The following is a 15,511-nucleotide window of genomic DNA, read 5'->3' as shown; positions in this document are numbered from 1 at the left end:
CTTACAGTAATTCAGGGTAGTCTTGTGTTCCCCAGCCTTCTCTGCTTAAGGTTGCTGGAAATAATGTTGCTACTGAAATGCACGTGATACGAAACGTGTCGTGAATCTGTGTGTTTCTAATGCAAAATCAGCTTTTCACGCTTTGGGCGTGGGTCCCCTGGCACATAAAACATATTTTTCCTTATCAGAACCCTCCAGAAGGAATGGTTGTGCTTCGTGCTGTGGAGGGTTGGGGTAACGTGTGCTCCCAGCAGCCAGATGAGCTGTTGTGCTCAGGTCTGGCTGGAGTGAAAGATGGAAAAGCAACTTTCAGGCTTTTCTTACCCAGCGAACGTACCCCAAGAGCTAATTGTTGGCTCTTCTCTGTGATAAAAGGTAAGATGAGGAGCAGAGAAACGTAGATGTCAACCCAGTGATACATAGCAGGCTGCGTTCTGTCCCCAGGTATTGAAGGGCTGCCAGTGGCGTGACTCTTGGAGCAGTCACCTATAGCTGAGCTGGTCAGGAGGGAGGCAGAGCAGCAGGACTTCATCCCCAGGACCATCCATCAGTGCTTCTCATGCGAGAAACTCCACTTGAGAATAGGTCTGGGGAAGGGACGTGGCTGCATGCCCTGGTGTGCGAGGGAAGGCTCCCTTCCAAGGGAAGCTGTTTTGTTCATTTTGAAGCACTGCCTTTGTGAGGACCTCGTAAAATGTCTCCGATTGTACAGCTCAACCAATTTTGTTCAAGGTTCCTGCATGACCTTGGTTTTCCCGGATGGCTTGACCATTCTGTTGTTTTTTATGTGGATATACATAGAAGGGGCTTTGTAAGCCCGACCGTGTGGTTTTAATGTTTTCCTGCTGTTGTATGCTGCCTGCACATTTTAGATGTGGAAATACAACGAATCCAGGCTATTGACAAAAGCATTTACTGATGGATTCTTTTATCTCTAGGCAGAGCGGAGTTTATGAAATGTTTGCCCAGGGAATACTCTTCGCTCCACTGATTCAATTTTGCAGGCTGCTTCTTTTCATCCTCCGGAGATATTTTGGAATCCGAATTAAAGCGGTGTAGTTCTGTAAATGAGACATCAGTAGACATAAATTCTCAGCGTCCTTTGTTCACGCTACCTGCTTAATGCTGAGCCACAGCAAATGCTTCCCTAAATAGCAGCTGATGTTCTGCAGTGGAAAATTCTCACTCGATGCACTGCACCAAACCCAGCTGCGACATCTCCTGCCTGAGCCATTCTTCAGCACAGCTCTGTTCTGAATGCTCCAAATCATCCAGGCCAGATTCTTCTTCTATTTGTGCACAGCTAAATGTGTTCTGTACGTCATTTAAAGGACCTCTTCTTCCTTGGGTTTTAGGGGGAACTGGTGATCTAGTTTAAATTCCTCTGCAGCGTACAGAAGAGCTCTGCAGGGAATGCCTTGCTCACCAGCCTTAGGTGCCAGGTGACTAAAATTCTCCATAGAACCACCAAGGTTGGAAAAAACATCCAAGATCATCCAGTCCGACCATCCACCTACCGGCAGTATTTCCTCACTAAAACTCAATGCAACACCTAAATGTTTCTTGAGCACCTCCAGGGATAGTGACTCCAGCACCTCCCTGGGCAGCCCATTCCACAGTGCCTGACCACTCTTCTGGAGCAAGAATGCTTCCTAATATCCAACGTGAGGGATACATATCCTTCACATCTTTGCATGGCTGTAACTGGGCTGTGAACTCTTGACCCGTGAGATATATAAGCTGTTTTGAGGGAGTTTACCTGAGCAAAATTTGGGATGACTTAGGGTTTGTAAAAAGCTTCTCATAGGAAGCAAATTCTCTCCTCTTCTGTGTTTTATCTGCTAAGACATTCGGTTCTATTTGAAGTGATAGGCTGTTGTTGGTTGGCACGACTCTTTCTGCAGCTTGTTAACCTGATGCCAGCCTGCTGCAGCACTGGCCCTTTGGGGATCTCCGAATCCATGGCTGTACAGAACTGAAGGATAGAGCCAAAGATGTTCCTCCTTCCCCTGAAGATTGAGATGTCAAGCTGTAACACTGCAGCATCTCAAGGACTGCGTGTTGGTGTCTCAAATCCCAGACTCCCAGAGCTCGTCTATACACGGGTACTTTATTCTGGGTGTTCCTGGCCTCCCCCCTAAATCTGACAGCCCATTTCTCCAGTGATTGATGAACTCGAGCAGTTGACCAGCAGAGGCGTTTCAGCACAGAAAAGATAACCCTGTAGATACCCAGCTGGATGGAAGGTGGGACTGCTCAGTGTGAAGATGCTCCAGTTTTTGACTGGCTGACCCAGTTCTGTTTTCCCCAGCTGCCCCCGTTGTAACTCTTCTCTACCTGGATAAGTTTGTCTACTTGGTTCAAAGCCACCACCATGGCTGTGCAACATCTGGGGAAGAAATGTGTGATAGCAGATAGATTGGAGCCAGCTGTGCCAGTAGCAGCCGTGCTCAGCACAGGAGCACAAATCTCTGTGGGATCACAGTTTTGGGATGGAGAAGTGGGGAAGGTTAATGTGGCCAGAGCCTTGGTGAATAGAACGGGGGCATGGGATGCCAGTTAGGCTGCCTCCAGTTCAGCAGCTGAAATCTGATAAGGGGCTGCTGTCAGCCTCACTTATTGAGGAGGGAAGCAGAAACTGATGGTGTTTCGAGGGGTGCAGATAAGAAGTGGGCCTCCTGTCAAATAGAACATGATTAATTACCCTCTATCCTGGCTCCCGCTTTGATAGCAGTGTCTAATGGTCTGCAGGCCTGCAGATCAGGTGGTGACATTCCCACTGGGAGGTGCGAATGCCCGCTGTGGAAATGCCATGAATAGAGGGGAGAGATTAGATCAGCGTGGCACGGGCAGGGGGAGAGCTCGTTTCCCTTCTGTATGCCTTTCCTTTTTATTTTCACCCTGGGTTAGCCATTAGGATGGGCTCGAAGCAACAAATACAACTCTGAGGCAAAGGAATTGGGGTGGCTGAAGAGGCAGCTTCGCTTGGAACCAGCCAGCTTTGGTTCAGAATTTGGTTACTGTAAATCACTTTAGGAGACTGGAAGCAGCAGCTCTTTCCTTACCTATATAGGTTATTGCTTAAACATGCCCTTCTGTGCCTATTCGCTTCTTTGCTCCAGAATACACTTCAGATGTTGCTCTGCTGAATAAATATTTGAGTCTCGCCTCCTTTGTTCTTTACCTAAAAATGGACACGTCTGAAAGTACGTTGGATAGGGGAAAAAAAGAAGCAGGAGGTGATTGGAAAAGTACTGCTTCAGGCCGGGTATAATTAACTGCTCTTTGTCTCCTGTGCGCAGGGCAAGTCGTGGCTTAGGCTGCTTGATGGTGGGGAACTCCCTGCAGTGGGCATGCTCCTCAATGGAGGAGATGGGACTTACCTCCTGTGAGCCTGCAAGCATCATAGAATCACCAAGGTTGGAAAAGACCTCTGAGATCATCCAGTTCAACCTGTCTTAGGTGGCAGTTTCCTTTTAACGTCATCAGCCTGCTCAGATTTCGGTATGAATCTGAAGTCTGGCTAAGAGAGGATGAAGAGCAGGGACAAGCCAGCTTGGGTAGGTGAGGAATGCTTCGGTGTGGTGTGGAAGTACTTCTAGATAAAAGGGAAGGCCGAGCCCAGAGCTGGGCTGTAGCTGTCAGCAGGGGAGCAGAGCCCACACGTGCTGACTGCTCAGCACCTCTTCCTCAGGTGCTGTCTGCCAAAAGATGTCAGAACAGTCATTCGGAGATTACCCAGGGCTTACATCTTCTGTCTCTTCCTAAAGAGCTCTTGGAAGGTGAAAATCAGGTTCCCCTTCAGCCTGTCAAGCATAGGAGACATAGGGGACATTCAAGCCTATCCATGTACGCCCTGTAGGCTTCTGTTATGTCTGCCTGAAACAGAGGCAGCTTCTGAAAGGGGTGAAACAGCTTGGCAGGAGGGACTGCTTATTTCCCTTGAAGGACAGAGATGTTTATAGCTACGGTCAGGCTTCCTCCAGGGAAACTCTTTACTCCAGAAATCCGAATCGTACTTACAGCTGTCTTTCCTTTCAGACAACCCAGCCCCTATGGGATGATTCCTCCTCTTCCTTCCAGTGTGGTGGTTGGGCATTTTGCCCTCTTGTTAGCAGAGCGCTTGGCTGGAGGCAGCAGCCTCTTACCCCGGGGCTGTCTCCCACCTCCAGCAGCTCCAAGACCAGCAGAGCAGGTACACCTGTCCTGCAGCTTCTCTTCTTGAGCTCTCCCATGCACATCAACTGCGCATCAGCTCTTTTCTGGTGGGAGCGCTCTGTCCCCTCCTACCCCCCTCCAGCTGATTCCTTCCAGGGGTGCCCCATGCTCATGTGGCAGGGTTGTCCTTAAAGGAGGAAAAGTTGTTTGCCAGGAGAACTGTGAGCAGAAGGGCTGGTTGTCATCCTCAGCCTCTCGTCGAGCTGAGCTGCTGGCTCTGCACCACGGTGCGTACAGCACTGCTGAGAGCCGGCGGGATGGAGGGGAGCTGGAAAGTACAGTAAAATGAGTTTGCCATCAAAAGGCAACAAGTCTTATGCTGTGCCCCCGGCTGCTGACCTTTCCCTTTGGAATTCTCCCCTCTGACCTCCCGATCATTAATCCTGATGCTGCCAGATGACAGTAATCCATCATGGCCCCTGACAAGCCTCGCAGCCGCCTGTGAAAGGATCCGCTCGCCTTCAGCATCCCCTCGTCCCATGATACTTGTTTTTCAGCCTTTCCTGTCGGAGCACCGGGGGTTTCCAATAAAGACTTTATCACCTCGCTCCTCCTTGGAGGGGGCTGCAGGAGGAGGGGGCTCTGCAGGCAGCTTTTGCACTCAGATCCTGTGGAACGTACCGAGTCGGTGAGGAGTACAGTTAATTTGTGAGGTCTAAAACGCAAATAGTGCTTTGCTTGCTCGTCCCAGGCTGGAGGGTGTTTCTCTAAGTGGCCTCATCCTGGGGGAGGGCACAGGAGGAAGATGGCTGTGTCTCTGTGCATAAGAGGGAAGGACGGAAGTTCTGTCCCTGCTGTTAAATCCTTTAGAAGGAGCAAAACTAGAGGAAAAAGAAGCATGTAGGTTCTAGCTTAGCTTACAAAGCCACTGATTAAACCCCAGGGCACTTCACCCTGCGGGTCCTATTTAAACACAAACCTCAGGACGGGAAGGTGCTATAGGGGTGGTAACATGAGGCCCAGGGTTCACCTCTGCTTGCTGGTCCAGCCCTGGTGGTGAGCAAGCTCTGTGCAAATGTGTGTGAGCCTTTATTTCCCACTGCTATAACGTTTGTCCGCATCACAGGAGTGTTTGGACGCATTTACTTGTGTACTTCCAGATGCTGAAGGGTGAGGAGGTCCAGAAAAGAGTAAGGCTGTGTTTAGGATAAGTATATTGTTTTTAAAAGTAAATACTTGGTTACGCTTCTGTGTTAGCAGCTTGCTTGCCTGAGGAGCCTCCCGTCTGACCCTTCCCTTTCGCTCCCCATCTGCTCACCGTCCAAGGAGAGAAGGATGAAGGTCCCTTCCAGAGCAGCTAATGCCATTCCCTACATTGGATTGGGAGGGGAGTGGTCTCAGCCCCAGCACTGCTAAGCCTTGTGCCCCCGACCAGTTCTTGCTGGGGCAGCAACACTGGAGTGCTGACGGAGGGGGCCGTGGAGGTGGGCAGAACTATTCCCAGCTCTTTCTGGAGTCCTTCAAAGTAAACACTTCCCTGCTCTGGCCTTTGGGGTGGGCTGGGTGTGACCGGTTCCTGCGGCTCAGCTGATGAGTGATAACTTCAGGCTGGTAACGTGATCGCTTCCAGCCCTCTACGTGTCTGAAATGACACTGCTACCGGACTCTTAATCTTCCTTTTAACACACGGAGGGAAACAAAATGGAGGCGGAGGGGAAAGCGCAGCGAAGGGAGGATTGCGTTCGCCCAGGCTGATGTTTTGGCAGGGCTGGATGGAGCCAGACTGCATCTAAACAACTGGGAAACGTCCTCCCTCCCCCAGGGAGCCGGGATTTGAAACGCAGGAAGAGGATCTGATGCAGTTTATGGATGTTAGCTCCGTGCACAGGGAGGGGATTGTTTAGACAGAAGGCAAATAAAAGAGGATGCGAGAGATGTGAAGTAAGGGAGCTTGCAGGCCAGCCTGGCCAGGCTGCTCTTTATGCTGTCTCGCAGAGCCGGTGCCTTAGTGAAATTGAGGGCTGCCCTTTAAAGCTGAAGGAGTTTCCCTTTAATCCAGCATCTCGTTAACCTGTGGGAATCGTTGCTGTGAGCTGACACGTAATAGGCTTCAAAAAGAAAAAGAAATTACACTTACGTGTCTAATGAGGACATCTGCAGAGCTGGCCGAGCTCCTTTTCACTAAACCGAATAAAACCCATTTATAAGGGCCATAAACTGCTCTGCTCCGGGGCATTATCCGACTGCTGGCTGATGAGCAGTGGCAAAAGCCTCCCCTGTGGGTTGGGCATCCCATAATTGTCCATTACGGCGCTGCCGTAAGGGCTGCTGCTGACCGCTGTGGCAGCAGGATGCTGACCTCGGGTGGGCTGCTCTTTGATCCAGGACACTGTTTCCTACGCAGAGGAAGAGGATCGCTACATCAGCATTTCTCCCCCTTCCTCTCCTTGCCTAAATCTCATCGCTGTGACCTCTACGGACCCTCCAGGCTTCGTCGCCTTCAGGTGCAGCTGGGGAGGGTCACATGGACGGGGATGTGTGAGCACACTGCTGCGTAACACTGCCCACATCACTGCCGTGCAACAAGTAGGGCTCCCACAGCTGGGCCGCGTTGGCTGCCATGGGACACACATCCCAGGGCTGCTGCAGGGAGAGGGAGTGGGAGCAGGACCTGCAGCCGGTGCACGAGCAGCTCGAGCTGCCTGCAGGCTCAGCCCCTTCCTGAGCACCAGCTCTACAGATTTGATCTGAGACAGCCCTGGGAGCTCAGAACAGATGATTCCTCTGGGCTGCTCCCTCGCCGCTAGGATTGAATGGTCCCTGCTTCCCCTCTTCTATTTTAGAAGCTGCTCTTAGCTGCAGGTTATTATTTGTCTTTTAATTGCTTTTGCCTACAGGAAAGGATTTTTCATGAAGAGGACATGCCATGTAGCTACACTTCTCTGGCTCATTTACCCGCCCATAGAGAGGCCTCAAGTCAGGCTACAAATAGAGTTGCCTGAATTTCCTATTAGGAAGAAGATCGATAGCCGACCTGCTGGGCTTCTCGGCCTCATTTCCCCTCTTGCTCCTTGTATTGTTCCCTGCAGGAACCCCCATCAACAGGATCCCCATCATGGCGAAGCAGATCCTGGATCTCTACATGCTCTACAAACTGGTGACCGAGAAGGGAGGGCTGGTGGAGATCATCAACAAGAAGATCTGGAGGGAGATCACCAAAGGCCTTAATCTGCCCACCTCCATCACCAGTGCCGCGTTCACGCTTCGAACCCAGTAAGTCTCGAGGGTCTGACAGCAGAGAGGTCAGAGCAGGAGCTGGGCAATGCAAAACAGAGGCTGAGGTTGCTCTGTCTCACTTGGCACAGGGAGCAGGGAGAGGGGACTGCTTGAGAGCTCTTGGTTATTGTTATTCTTAGTTATTAGTCGAGTCCTGTAGAGGGAAGCTGCTTGCTGTTTCTACAGCCTTTGATGCACACAGTGCTCCCTGCAACTCTGTGTGCCAGAGTGCAGCAAAAGTTGTGAGGTTTGGTGCTGCCCTGTGCAGACTTGGACAAAATAACCCTTACATCATCCCTCCTTGCATGTAAGCGTTATGATCCAAGCCCTAACTTATAATTTTAGATACTATGTCAGCTGTAAAGGCTTTTGGGATGATTCTTTGCTGCCTCTGGGTGTTGCAGTATGTAACTACGTGCTTCCCTAAAGCACGAGGCCAAGTGAAAGCTGTGAGAGCCGTGCCTCAGGCCCCAGCTAGGTATGGCTTGTCACACCAAGCACTGCAGACAAAGACTCCACATCTGCAGAGCACCTTCACCTTACGTGGTCTGGTGAGAAACCTGCTTGACTTTCCCTGTGCTCACCTCTCTCCCAGGTATATGAAGTACCTATATGCCTACGAATGCGAGAAGAAATCCCTCAGTTCTCCTGCTGAGCTTCAGGCCGCCATCGATGGCAACAGGCGGGAAGGCAGACGGCCCAGCTACAGCTCCTCTTTGTTCAGCTACTCACCCACAGCCTCGGGGCCTCCTTCCCTCCTGTCTCCCCCAAAGATCCGCTTCCCCATCATCGGCGTCGCGCCGGGCAGCGGGACCAGCAACCCTCGGGTGTCTCCAGCAGCAGCTGTCAGAAAAGGTGAGCTGTGTGAGAGGTGCAGCAGCAAAACCGGGCAGCCTGGTCTAGTGGTCGGCCACCCTGCCCACGGAAGGGGGTTGAAAGTAGATGATCTCCGAGGCCCCTTTCAACCCAGGCCTGCAGACGAGCCTTGGTGTGTTTGCTTTAGGATCTATTCACTCTTTCCTTTCCTAGGTGACGGTGTGCCCTTGACCGTGTCGATGCCAAATCGTATAGCTGTGCCAGTGACCTTGGCTAGCCAGCAGGCCACGGTGGCAGCAAGAACGGCCACCCTGGAGCAGCTGCGGGAGAGGCTGGAGGCTGGGGAGCCACCAGAGAAGAAGGTGTCGCGGATGACGGAGGAGGAGCAGCGGCTCGTCCAGCAGGCTCTGCAGCGCAACCTCTTCAACATGGCACGGCAGATCCCCATGAAGATCAAAATCAATGGCAAGGGTAAGATGCGCCTCTGGGTTCAGCTGGTGCTGGCCAGGCTGTCCTCAGCAGCGCTCTGCTGCGTGCTTGAAGCCTGTTCCTCCATTGCTGGGAAATACGTGGGCCAGCTGAAATGGCATATCTGTGTTCAGTGCCCCCTGTGCACTTTGGAGCACAGTGTGGTTCACTCTGGCCAAGGGCACTCTCGTGAGATGACTCGTGGTTGGGAAGCCGTGCCCTGTGCCAGATGCTCGGCCCATCAAGCAGCGTGCTTTCCCCAGCCCTACCTTTATCTAAGCCTCGTGCCACCATTGTGCTGCCTTTTAATTGATCCCAGAGGTGACAGCTTTTTCAGTACAGTTGGCAGCCAGGGGGGAGAGATGCCCGGCTTTTAGGAATCCCATTGGCAGGTGTGATGAGGAGGCCACAAAGCCCCACAAAGCGGGGCCCTACGCATCCCAGGGCTTTTAGCAAGTCAGGTGATTCCTGCCAACATCTGCTGCAGCCCCGCTCGCAGCCTGCAGGCAAAGAACTCCTGGCAAGGCTGGGTTAGGAGGTCAGATATAAGCAGCATTCATGGCCTGGGAAATGCACTCCTGAAATGCTTTGTGAAAGGGGAGTCACCCCGTAAAGGTCACATTGTCGGAATCAATACTGTTATAGAGTGGCTTCAAAAGCTGATTAAATGCCGTGGCTGCCTCACCTGTCCTGGGGGCTGCACTTCAGTGGGCAGCAAAGCCTCAGAAGATTTCAGTTCCAGCAGCTGTTTCCTCTGAACCTTTTGATCTGTTCAAATTAAAGGTCTGGGGCCCCTATTAATTGTACAGTGAGATGAAGGCACAAGGCTAGGCAAGTTGGGCAATGCAGAGGAGAGGAGGGGAAGTGGTTCTGGAGGCCTTTGCTAGCAATGCTTCGTGGAGACGCTTTGCCTCACGTATATGTGGCCAAGGGTCAAAGTGGGTTCCCCTTTGTGGCAGTAGCAGCTAGCTGCTGAGTCCAATGGGATTCAGTCGTTGCATTGCAGGTCGTGACAGCTGTGCATCCACCTAAACTTCACATTTACATTTCTAAACAGTGAGCAAACAGGAGCGCGGGTTCTCTGAAGCAGTAGTTGTTCCCTCATCTCACTGTTCTGTTCCTCACTTCACCCCGAGCTTCCTGAATCCAGATGCTAGGAACAGCTTTGGTCTCTACAAACAGAAGCTGAGGGCTGAGCCCTAAGCAGGATTCACTGGTAGCATTGCCACCTTTGTTAGGTGACTGTGTGCGGGTCTTTCGTGCCCTCATTTCCTGTGCTCTGCAAAGCACTTTGACGGGCGCTTTTGGAAAGCACTCTGTGAGCTTATTATAGCTGGATAGCAACATGTAGGTTAGACGTTAGCAGTGCCCTTCGCATACCTCCCAGGGACAGTCCCAGCAGACTGGAAATGAGCATAACACGCGCGTTGTGTGCGGTGCCAGAGGCTGGCCAGACTGTCTCCGTGGTCTCCCTCTGTTTTAACAGCACAGTGCCCCAAAACCAACACAGGCTGGGCTGGTAACCACGGCACGGCTGTGCAAACTGTAAGGCTGAATTGGTGAGCGCAGAGAAGCGGTTCCAGGCTCACAGTTCCAGGCTGGTTTAGTTGGAGGTCTCAGAAGCATCCGGGAGAGTATGATGTTCATCTCTCCGTTAACATCGGAGCAAACCGCCCCCCCTGCTGTGCATCGGTGCTCCCCACGTGGGCTTAGAAAGGGCTGTCGATGCAGAGGGGACTGAAGAAAAACAAAACAGCTTTCACGTGCTCTTAGGGGCAGCCAGGAAGGCTCCGTTTGGGTGCTCGGTGTTTCGGGAAGCCCCTCTCCCTCCAGTGGCCGCTGGAGCTGCTGCAGCCCTGCGCACCGTAAGGCACTGCAGCTCCCTGGGAATCCCCACCCTGGTGAAGGGGCCCCGAGCAAGAGCTGGGAACGTGGCTGCAACCCAGCCATGTTAAGCATGTGCACAGACAGCTCTTTCTGTGCAGGGGCTGTTAATTGAGCCCGAGAGGTTTGCAGACAGCAGTGGGATCCCAGCCCGCGCGCAGCTCACACAGCAACACTGAGACACCTTTGGAAGGCATCACGCGGGGCTTTCCTCATCACAGAGACAACGGGAGGAGCGTGTGTCCTTTCCATCAGCCCTAGGAACGGGACGGTTGCCCCCTCGCTCTCTGACTCTCTGCTTCTTTTCTTGACAGAAGACAAACCCGACTCGGCGGCGGCGGCGGCGGCGCTGAATTTGTCACCCAATGGCATTGGGAGCATTAACATGTCGGTGGAGATTAACGGCACAATTTATGCTGGTGAGAAGGGACTGCTCCTCGGGGGGGGGTGGGCAGCCAGGCTGGGAGTGCCCAGTAGGATGTGGGGAGGGTGGCACTCTCCCAGGGCTGCCCATTTTCCAGAGCAGTGCACGCAGATTGTCCAGCTTAGAAATGACAGCAAGAGATGAGTTCTCTTTTTGGACATAGGCAGGCAACATGAATGCCATTTCCATTCAGTGATGGGGCTTTTACATTCAGAAATCCTCTCGAGTGTTGTTTTTTGGTGATTTCCTGTTTGTCTAAGAGCTGTTGCTGTAACGTCATTCACTTTCTGCTGTGATCTGTCTGCTCTTGAGCAGTCCCCAAGCAGCATTTTGCTGACAGCTCACAAGTGGCCTTTTGGCGTGGCAGGAAAGTGAGGACCCGGTGAGAAGTTGCATATTAGGAGGAAGTTTTTCCCCCAGAGGGTGGTGACGCACTGAACAGGTTGCCCAAGGAGGCTGTGGATGCCCCATCCCTGCAGGCATTCAAGGCCAGGCTGGATGTGGCTCTGGGCAGCCTGGGCTGCTGGTTGGCGACCCTGCACATAGCAGGGGGGTTGGAACTGGGTGAGCATTGTGGTCCTTTTCAACCCAGGCCATTCTGTGAGTCTATGATTCTGTAAGTCCAACTTGTACAAGGGACAGACTTTGTATTCGGTGGTAGCAGGAAGGACAGTTATCCTCCTGCTCTTGAGGAGAGTTTTAACTCTGCTTTTACTTCCATGTCACCATTAACTCTCTGGTCTGCCTCCAAGCCCACTGGCCTCATTCTGTGAGGATAAAGCCTCTGGGGCTGCATCAGCCACCCTTTGCTGCATCCCCCCCGCCTCCCCCTGACTCTTCCCTTACCTCTGTGCCCTGCAGGCGTGCTCTTTGCCCAGAAGCCAGTCGTCCATCTCCTCGCGGGCTCGCAGAGCTCCTGCAGCAGCAGCAGCAGCTCCCACTGCTCCCCCAGCCCTACCTCATCGCGGGGAACCCCCAGCGCAGAGCCCTCCACTAGCTGGTCTCTCTGATGGATGGCCGAGCTTGCTGTCTCACACTGGCCTCCGGCAGCTCTTCCTCTCTGCTCGCGGCGGGGAGCGAGCCGGGAAGGAGTCGCACAGATTACCTCATCTCAAGGAACCTGCTTCGTGGTTGGCCAACGGCAAGATGATGATGATGCTGAAACCTTGCCATGCCAGCGAGTTTTTTCTTCATCGCCTGTTTGTCCAGCCTTTTTCTTTGTTCTCCCTTTTCTTCCTCCCTTTCACTTCTGTTTTCTTCCTCCTCCTCCTCCTCCTCCTCCTCCTCCTCCCCCCGGGGTTTGCTGTGTTCCTCTTGGGGGGTGGCACGCAGAGAGGGGGGGCACACCTGGCGTTTTTCAATCAGGGATCGGCGGGGCGGAGAGATGGCTGAGACGTCACCAAGGCAGGTGGAAAGAGCTGGCGTCGGGGCAGGGAAACGGGCTTCTCCTCGAGCCACAGCACGGCTCGGTTTGTTGACAATCGGAACAGCCGGCAGGCTGCCTCGCCCCTCTCCTCCCATGGCTTCTGCCAGGAGAGCTTCCTCGCTTCTCTCCCTCAGGCTCTGCCACGGCCCAGTGCTCGTCTGGCCTCCCCTTGGGCCGCACAGTCCTTGCTGGTGGAGCCCCAGAGATGCGATGAGCCTCCTTCCCCCCTCTCTCTGAGGCCTTGGCTACCCGGGAAGGACCTCCTCGCCGCTACGCTTGACCCGTAGACACAGGAAAAACCCTCTCCATCAGCTGCTTCGTCCCGCTGGCTGGTGCTGGCCTGTTCCCTACTGTCGTTGCCTTTTTCAGGCTTTGAGCCGATTTTTATACGCCCTGGACCCCGTCTGTCCCTCCCTGGGGAACTCATCCTGCTGGCATCGCCCCCAAACCTTCCCTTTGTTTGGCTCTGATCCTTTGCTCCCCATTGACACAAACAGCTTGATCTGGGCTTCCTGGGGCGGCTTCTCCTCGGAGGGTGCCCTCCACATCCCCCTTCAAGTTCCACGTGAGCGGAAAGAAAACGGCTCTCCATCAGCCGAGATGCTCTCCTGTGGGGAAGCAGAGGAAAAGAGAATCAAACCCTTCCTCGCCCTCTCCCTTCCAGCCCATGTAAAGCAAGCAGAGGCTGCCCACGAGCTGCTGCCCGGGTGGCCTCGCTCTGCCCCACACATTCCCCAGCCCGCAGAGTAGACCTGAGCACCATCCCTCCTGCCCTGGTGACGTCCTTTCCATCCTTCAGGCCCCAGTCAGGTTTTTTGAGCAGATGAAATACCTCAGATATGTACTTATTGTTGGGGTTTTTTTTTTGTTTTGTTTTGTTTTGTTTGTTTGTTCGTTTGTTTGTTTTCGGGTTGTTTTTTTAACCTCTTCAGGAAGTGTTGGCATATCTTATTGCTTGGTTGGTTGGTTGTTGTTTTGTTGGGTTTTGTTGTTTTTTTTTTAATACGTGGTTTTGCTGACATTGTGTTTATTTTTAATCGTAGCACCAAAGACAGAAAAATCAGAGCGAAGGAGCAGTGGCTTCCCCATCTTTTAGGCTAGCAAGGAGACAGCCCCGTCCCAGGACACATGCATAGCACAGGGCAGGTAGAGGTAGGAAAGGAGGGCGTAAATGACAGCTGAGATAGGGGTTCTGCCCTTCACGTTGGACGTGAGGCTGCCCCCAGAGTCCCTGTTTCAGTTCTTGGTATTCCGTGATCTGTGCTTCCCTGTGGCAAAGCTGCTCGGTGCTGCTGGGGGACGAAGCCCTGCTTACACTACAGACGTGCCCGAATCCTGTTGCAGGAAAATGCTCTCTGACACTTCAGTCTCGTGGGGAGCAGAGCAGCAGCCTGCTGGCAGCAGGCGTGGGTGCCTCCTCGGCTTTCCTTCCCCCCCAGCCTGCAGCTCAGGTGCCTCAGCCCTTGTGTAAACCGTGGGCAGGACCCCCCACGTGCAGCCCCAGCTCCCTGGACTCAGGTTGTGTCCATGGCTCACGTTTGCTCGCTGCCGGGCCTGGGGAGGACTGGGAGGGAGGGGGTGCAGGGGGTGCGGTGTCCTGGGGTCGGTTCTGCTCCCGGTGGCTCTTGGTGGCAGCGGTGCAGTGGGGAAGCAGAGCTGCTCCGATTGGCCTGGCAGACCCACAGACCTCCAAAGCATTTCATGGTCTCTACTCAGAGAGGATTTCCCACACTGACTTATTCAGATTGTTCTTTTTCCTCCCCACCCCCCCCCCCTTTTTTTTTTTCCATTTTGGTTATTTTTTTTTCTTTTTTTTTTTGGAGATGGGGGTGGGTTTGGGGGCTGTTTCCTAACAGTGGGACCGGGGGACTTTTTGCTTTTCCTTGTGCTTTTTTCTCTGGTCCTGGGGAGCAGAGGTTAGTAATGGGTGTTTTTGCTTATGTATCACATGCTAACGTTGTGTTCTCTTGCACAGAAAGGCACTCGAATCACTGAACTGCTAAACAGCTTCGACACTACTAGAGTATTAATGTTTATAAGCTTTACACAACTAGACTGGAACTAGACAGGGACTAACAGATCGTTTTGTATCCAATTCAGGGAAAGAAACAAGTCGGGATGCGTAACAGATACCTCAGTAAAATAAGCTGCAACAATAGCGCGGTCCCTCGCCGTGCGGCGGTGGGGTCCGGCCGTTCAGACTGTGAAGAGTTCCCCTTCCCCAGGCCCGGGTTTGATGCTGGCACTCGTCCGGGTCACCTACTGAGCTGCCGGGTCGTGGGGATGGGGTTACAGAAACCAGCAGCAGAGGGGAGGGCGGAGGAGCGGGGCGGGCCGGGCGAACCCCCGGCTCCCATTCATTTCACTCGGCGCGTTGGATTGTAGAGTACTCAGGGTTTTGGTACTGCGGGTAGGACTGATCCTCGGGTGAAGCGTTCCACTTGGCAGTGCGTCTCATTTCTCTTCCAACTCCAGACCAGCGAAAGCTTCACGGCGAGCAGCCCCCCAGAAAAGGAAAAAAGAATGACAGTGAAGATGAGAAGGCCGTGGCTGCTCGGCGCGGCCGTGGGGTGGGAGCGCTGCCCCACATCCCGGCTCAGGGCTGGCGCAGCCGTGGGGCTGCGGTGGGACGCGGCGCTCCGGAGGGATTCGGCTCAGAATGTTCTCACCAAACAACGGCAGCAGCCTTGCTATTCGTTTTCTTACCTATTTAAAGTAAAAATAAGTAAATAAAATTAAAAAAAAAAAAAGAAAAAAAAAAGAAATGTGATAGCCTAGGCGGTGGATAAATACCTCAACGTCTCCTTCCAACAAGTGTCTGTATATGTTGTTGTTGGGTTTTTTCTATCTTACACGTTATCTGAATGTTTATATTCCAATAAACTTCTACCTCTTCACACGGCGACCCAACAGCCTCTTTGGGGGCAGCGCTGGCGGGCGGGGGGGGATCGGCCCCTGGGATGGGGTGGGCCGTGCTGGGCGAGCCGGGGGGGCCGCAGACGCTCGGGGGGGTTTCAGCCCAAAGATTCCCTCTTGGGAGGGGTCCTCAGCCCCGTGCT

At 53.2% G+C, this 15,511-nt stretch overlaps 1 protein-coding gene across 3 annotated transcripts in view; it reads left to right on the top strand.

Annotated features, from left to right (window-relative positions):
• ARID3B (AT-rich interaction domain 3B) overlaps window positions 1–15,349 on the top strand; it is a 30,971-nt gene extending 15,622 nt beyond the window's left edge. For 2 of the 3 annotated variants that reach the window (XM_046898872.1, XM_046898871.1), the window contains exons 5-9: window positions 7,248–7,431; window positions 8,030–8,289; window positions 8,464–8,721; window positions 10,917–11,021; window positions 11,888–15,349. In XM_046898872.1, the coding sequence (XP_046754828.1) occupies window positions 7,248–7,431; window positions 8,030–8,289; window positions 8,464–8,721; window positions 10,917–11,021; window positions 11,888–12,036 (956 nt within the window). In that variant the 3' untranslated portion in view covers window positions 12,037–15,349. 3 annotated transcript variants of the gene reach the window in all.
• The last annotated feature ends 162 nt before the right edge of the window (window positions 15,350–15,511 follow it).

Source organism: Gallus gallus, chromosome 10 (assembly GCF_016699485.2).
Source record: "Gallus gallus isolate bGalGal1 chromosome 10, bGalGal1.mat.broiler.GRCg7b, whole genome shotgun sequence".
In the NCBI taxonomy this organism is placed as follows: domain Eukaryota; kingdom Metazoa; phylum Chordata; class Aves; order Galliformes; family Phasianidae; genus Gallus; species Gallus gallus.
This window is presented reverse-complemented; position numbering and strand designations above follow the sequence as displayed.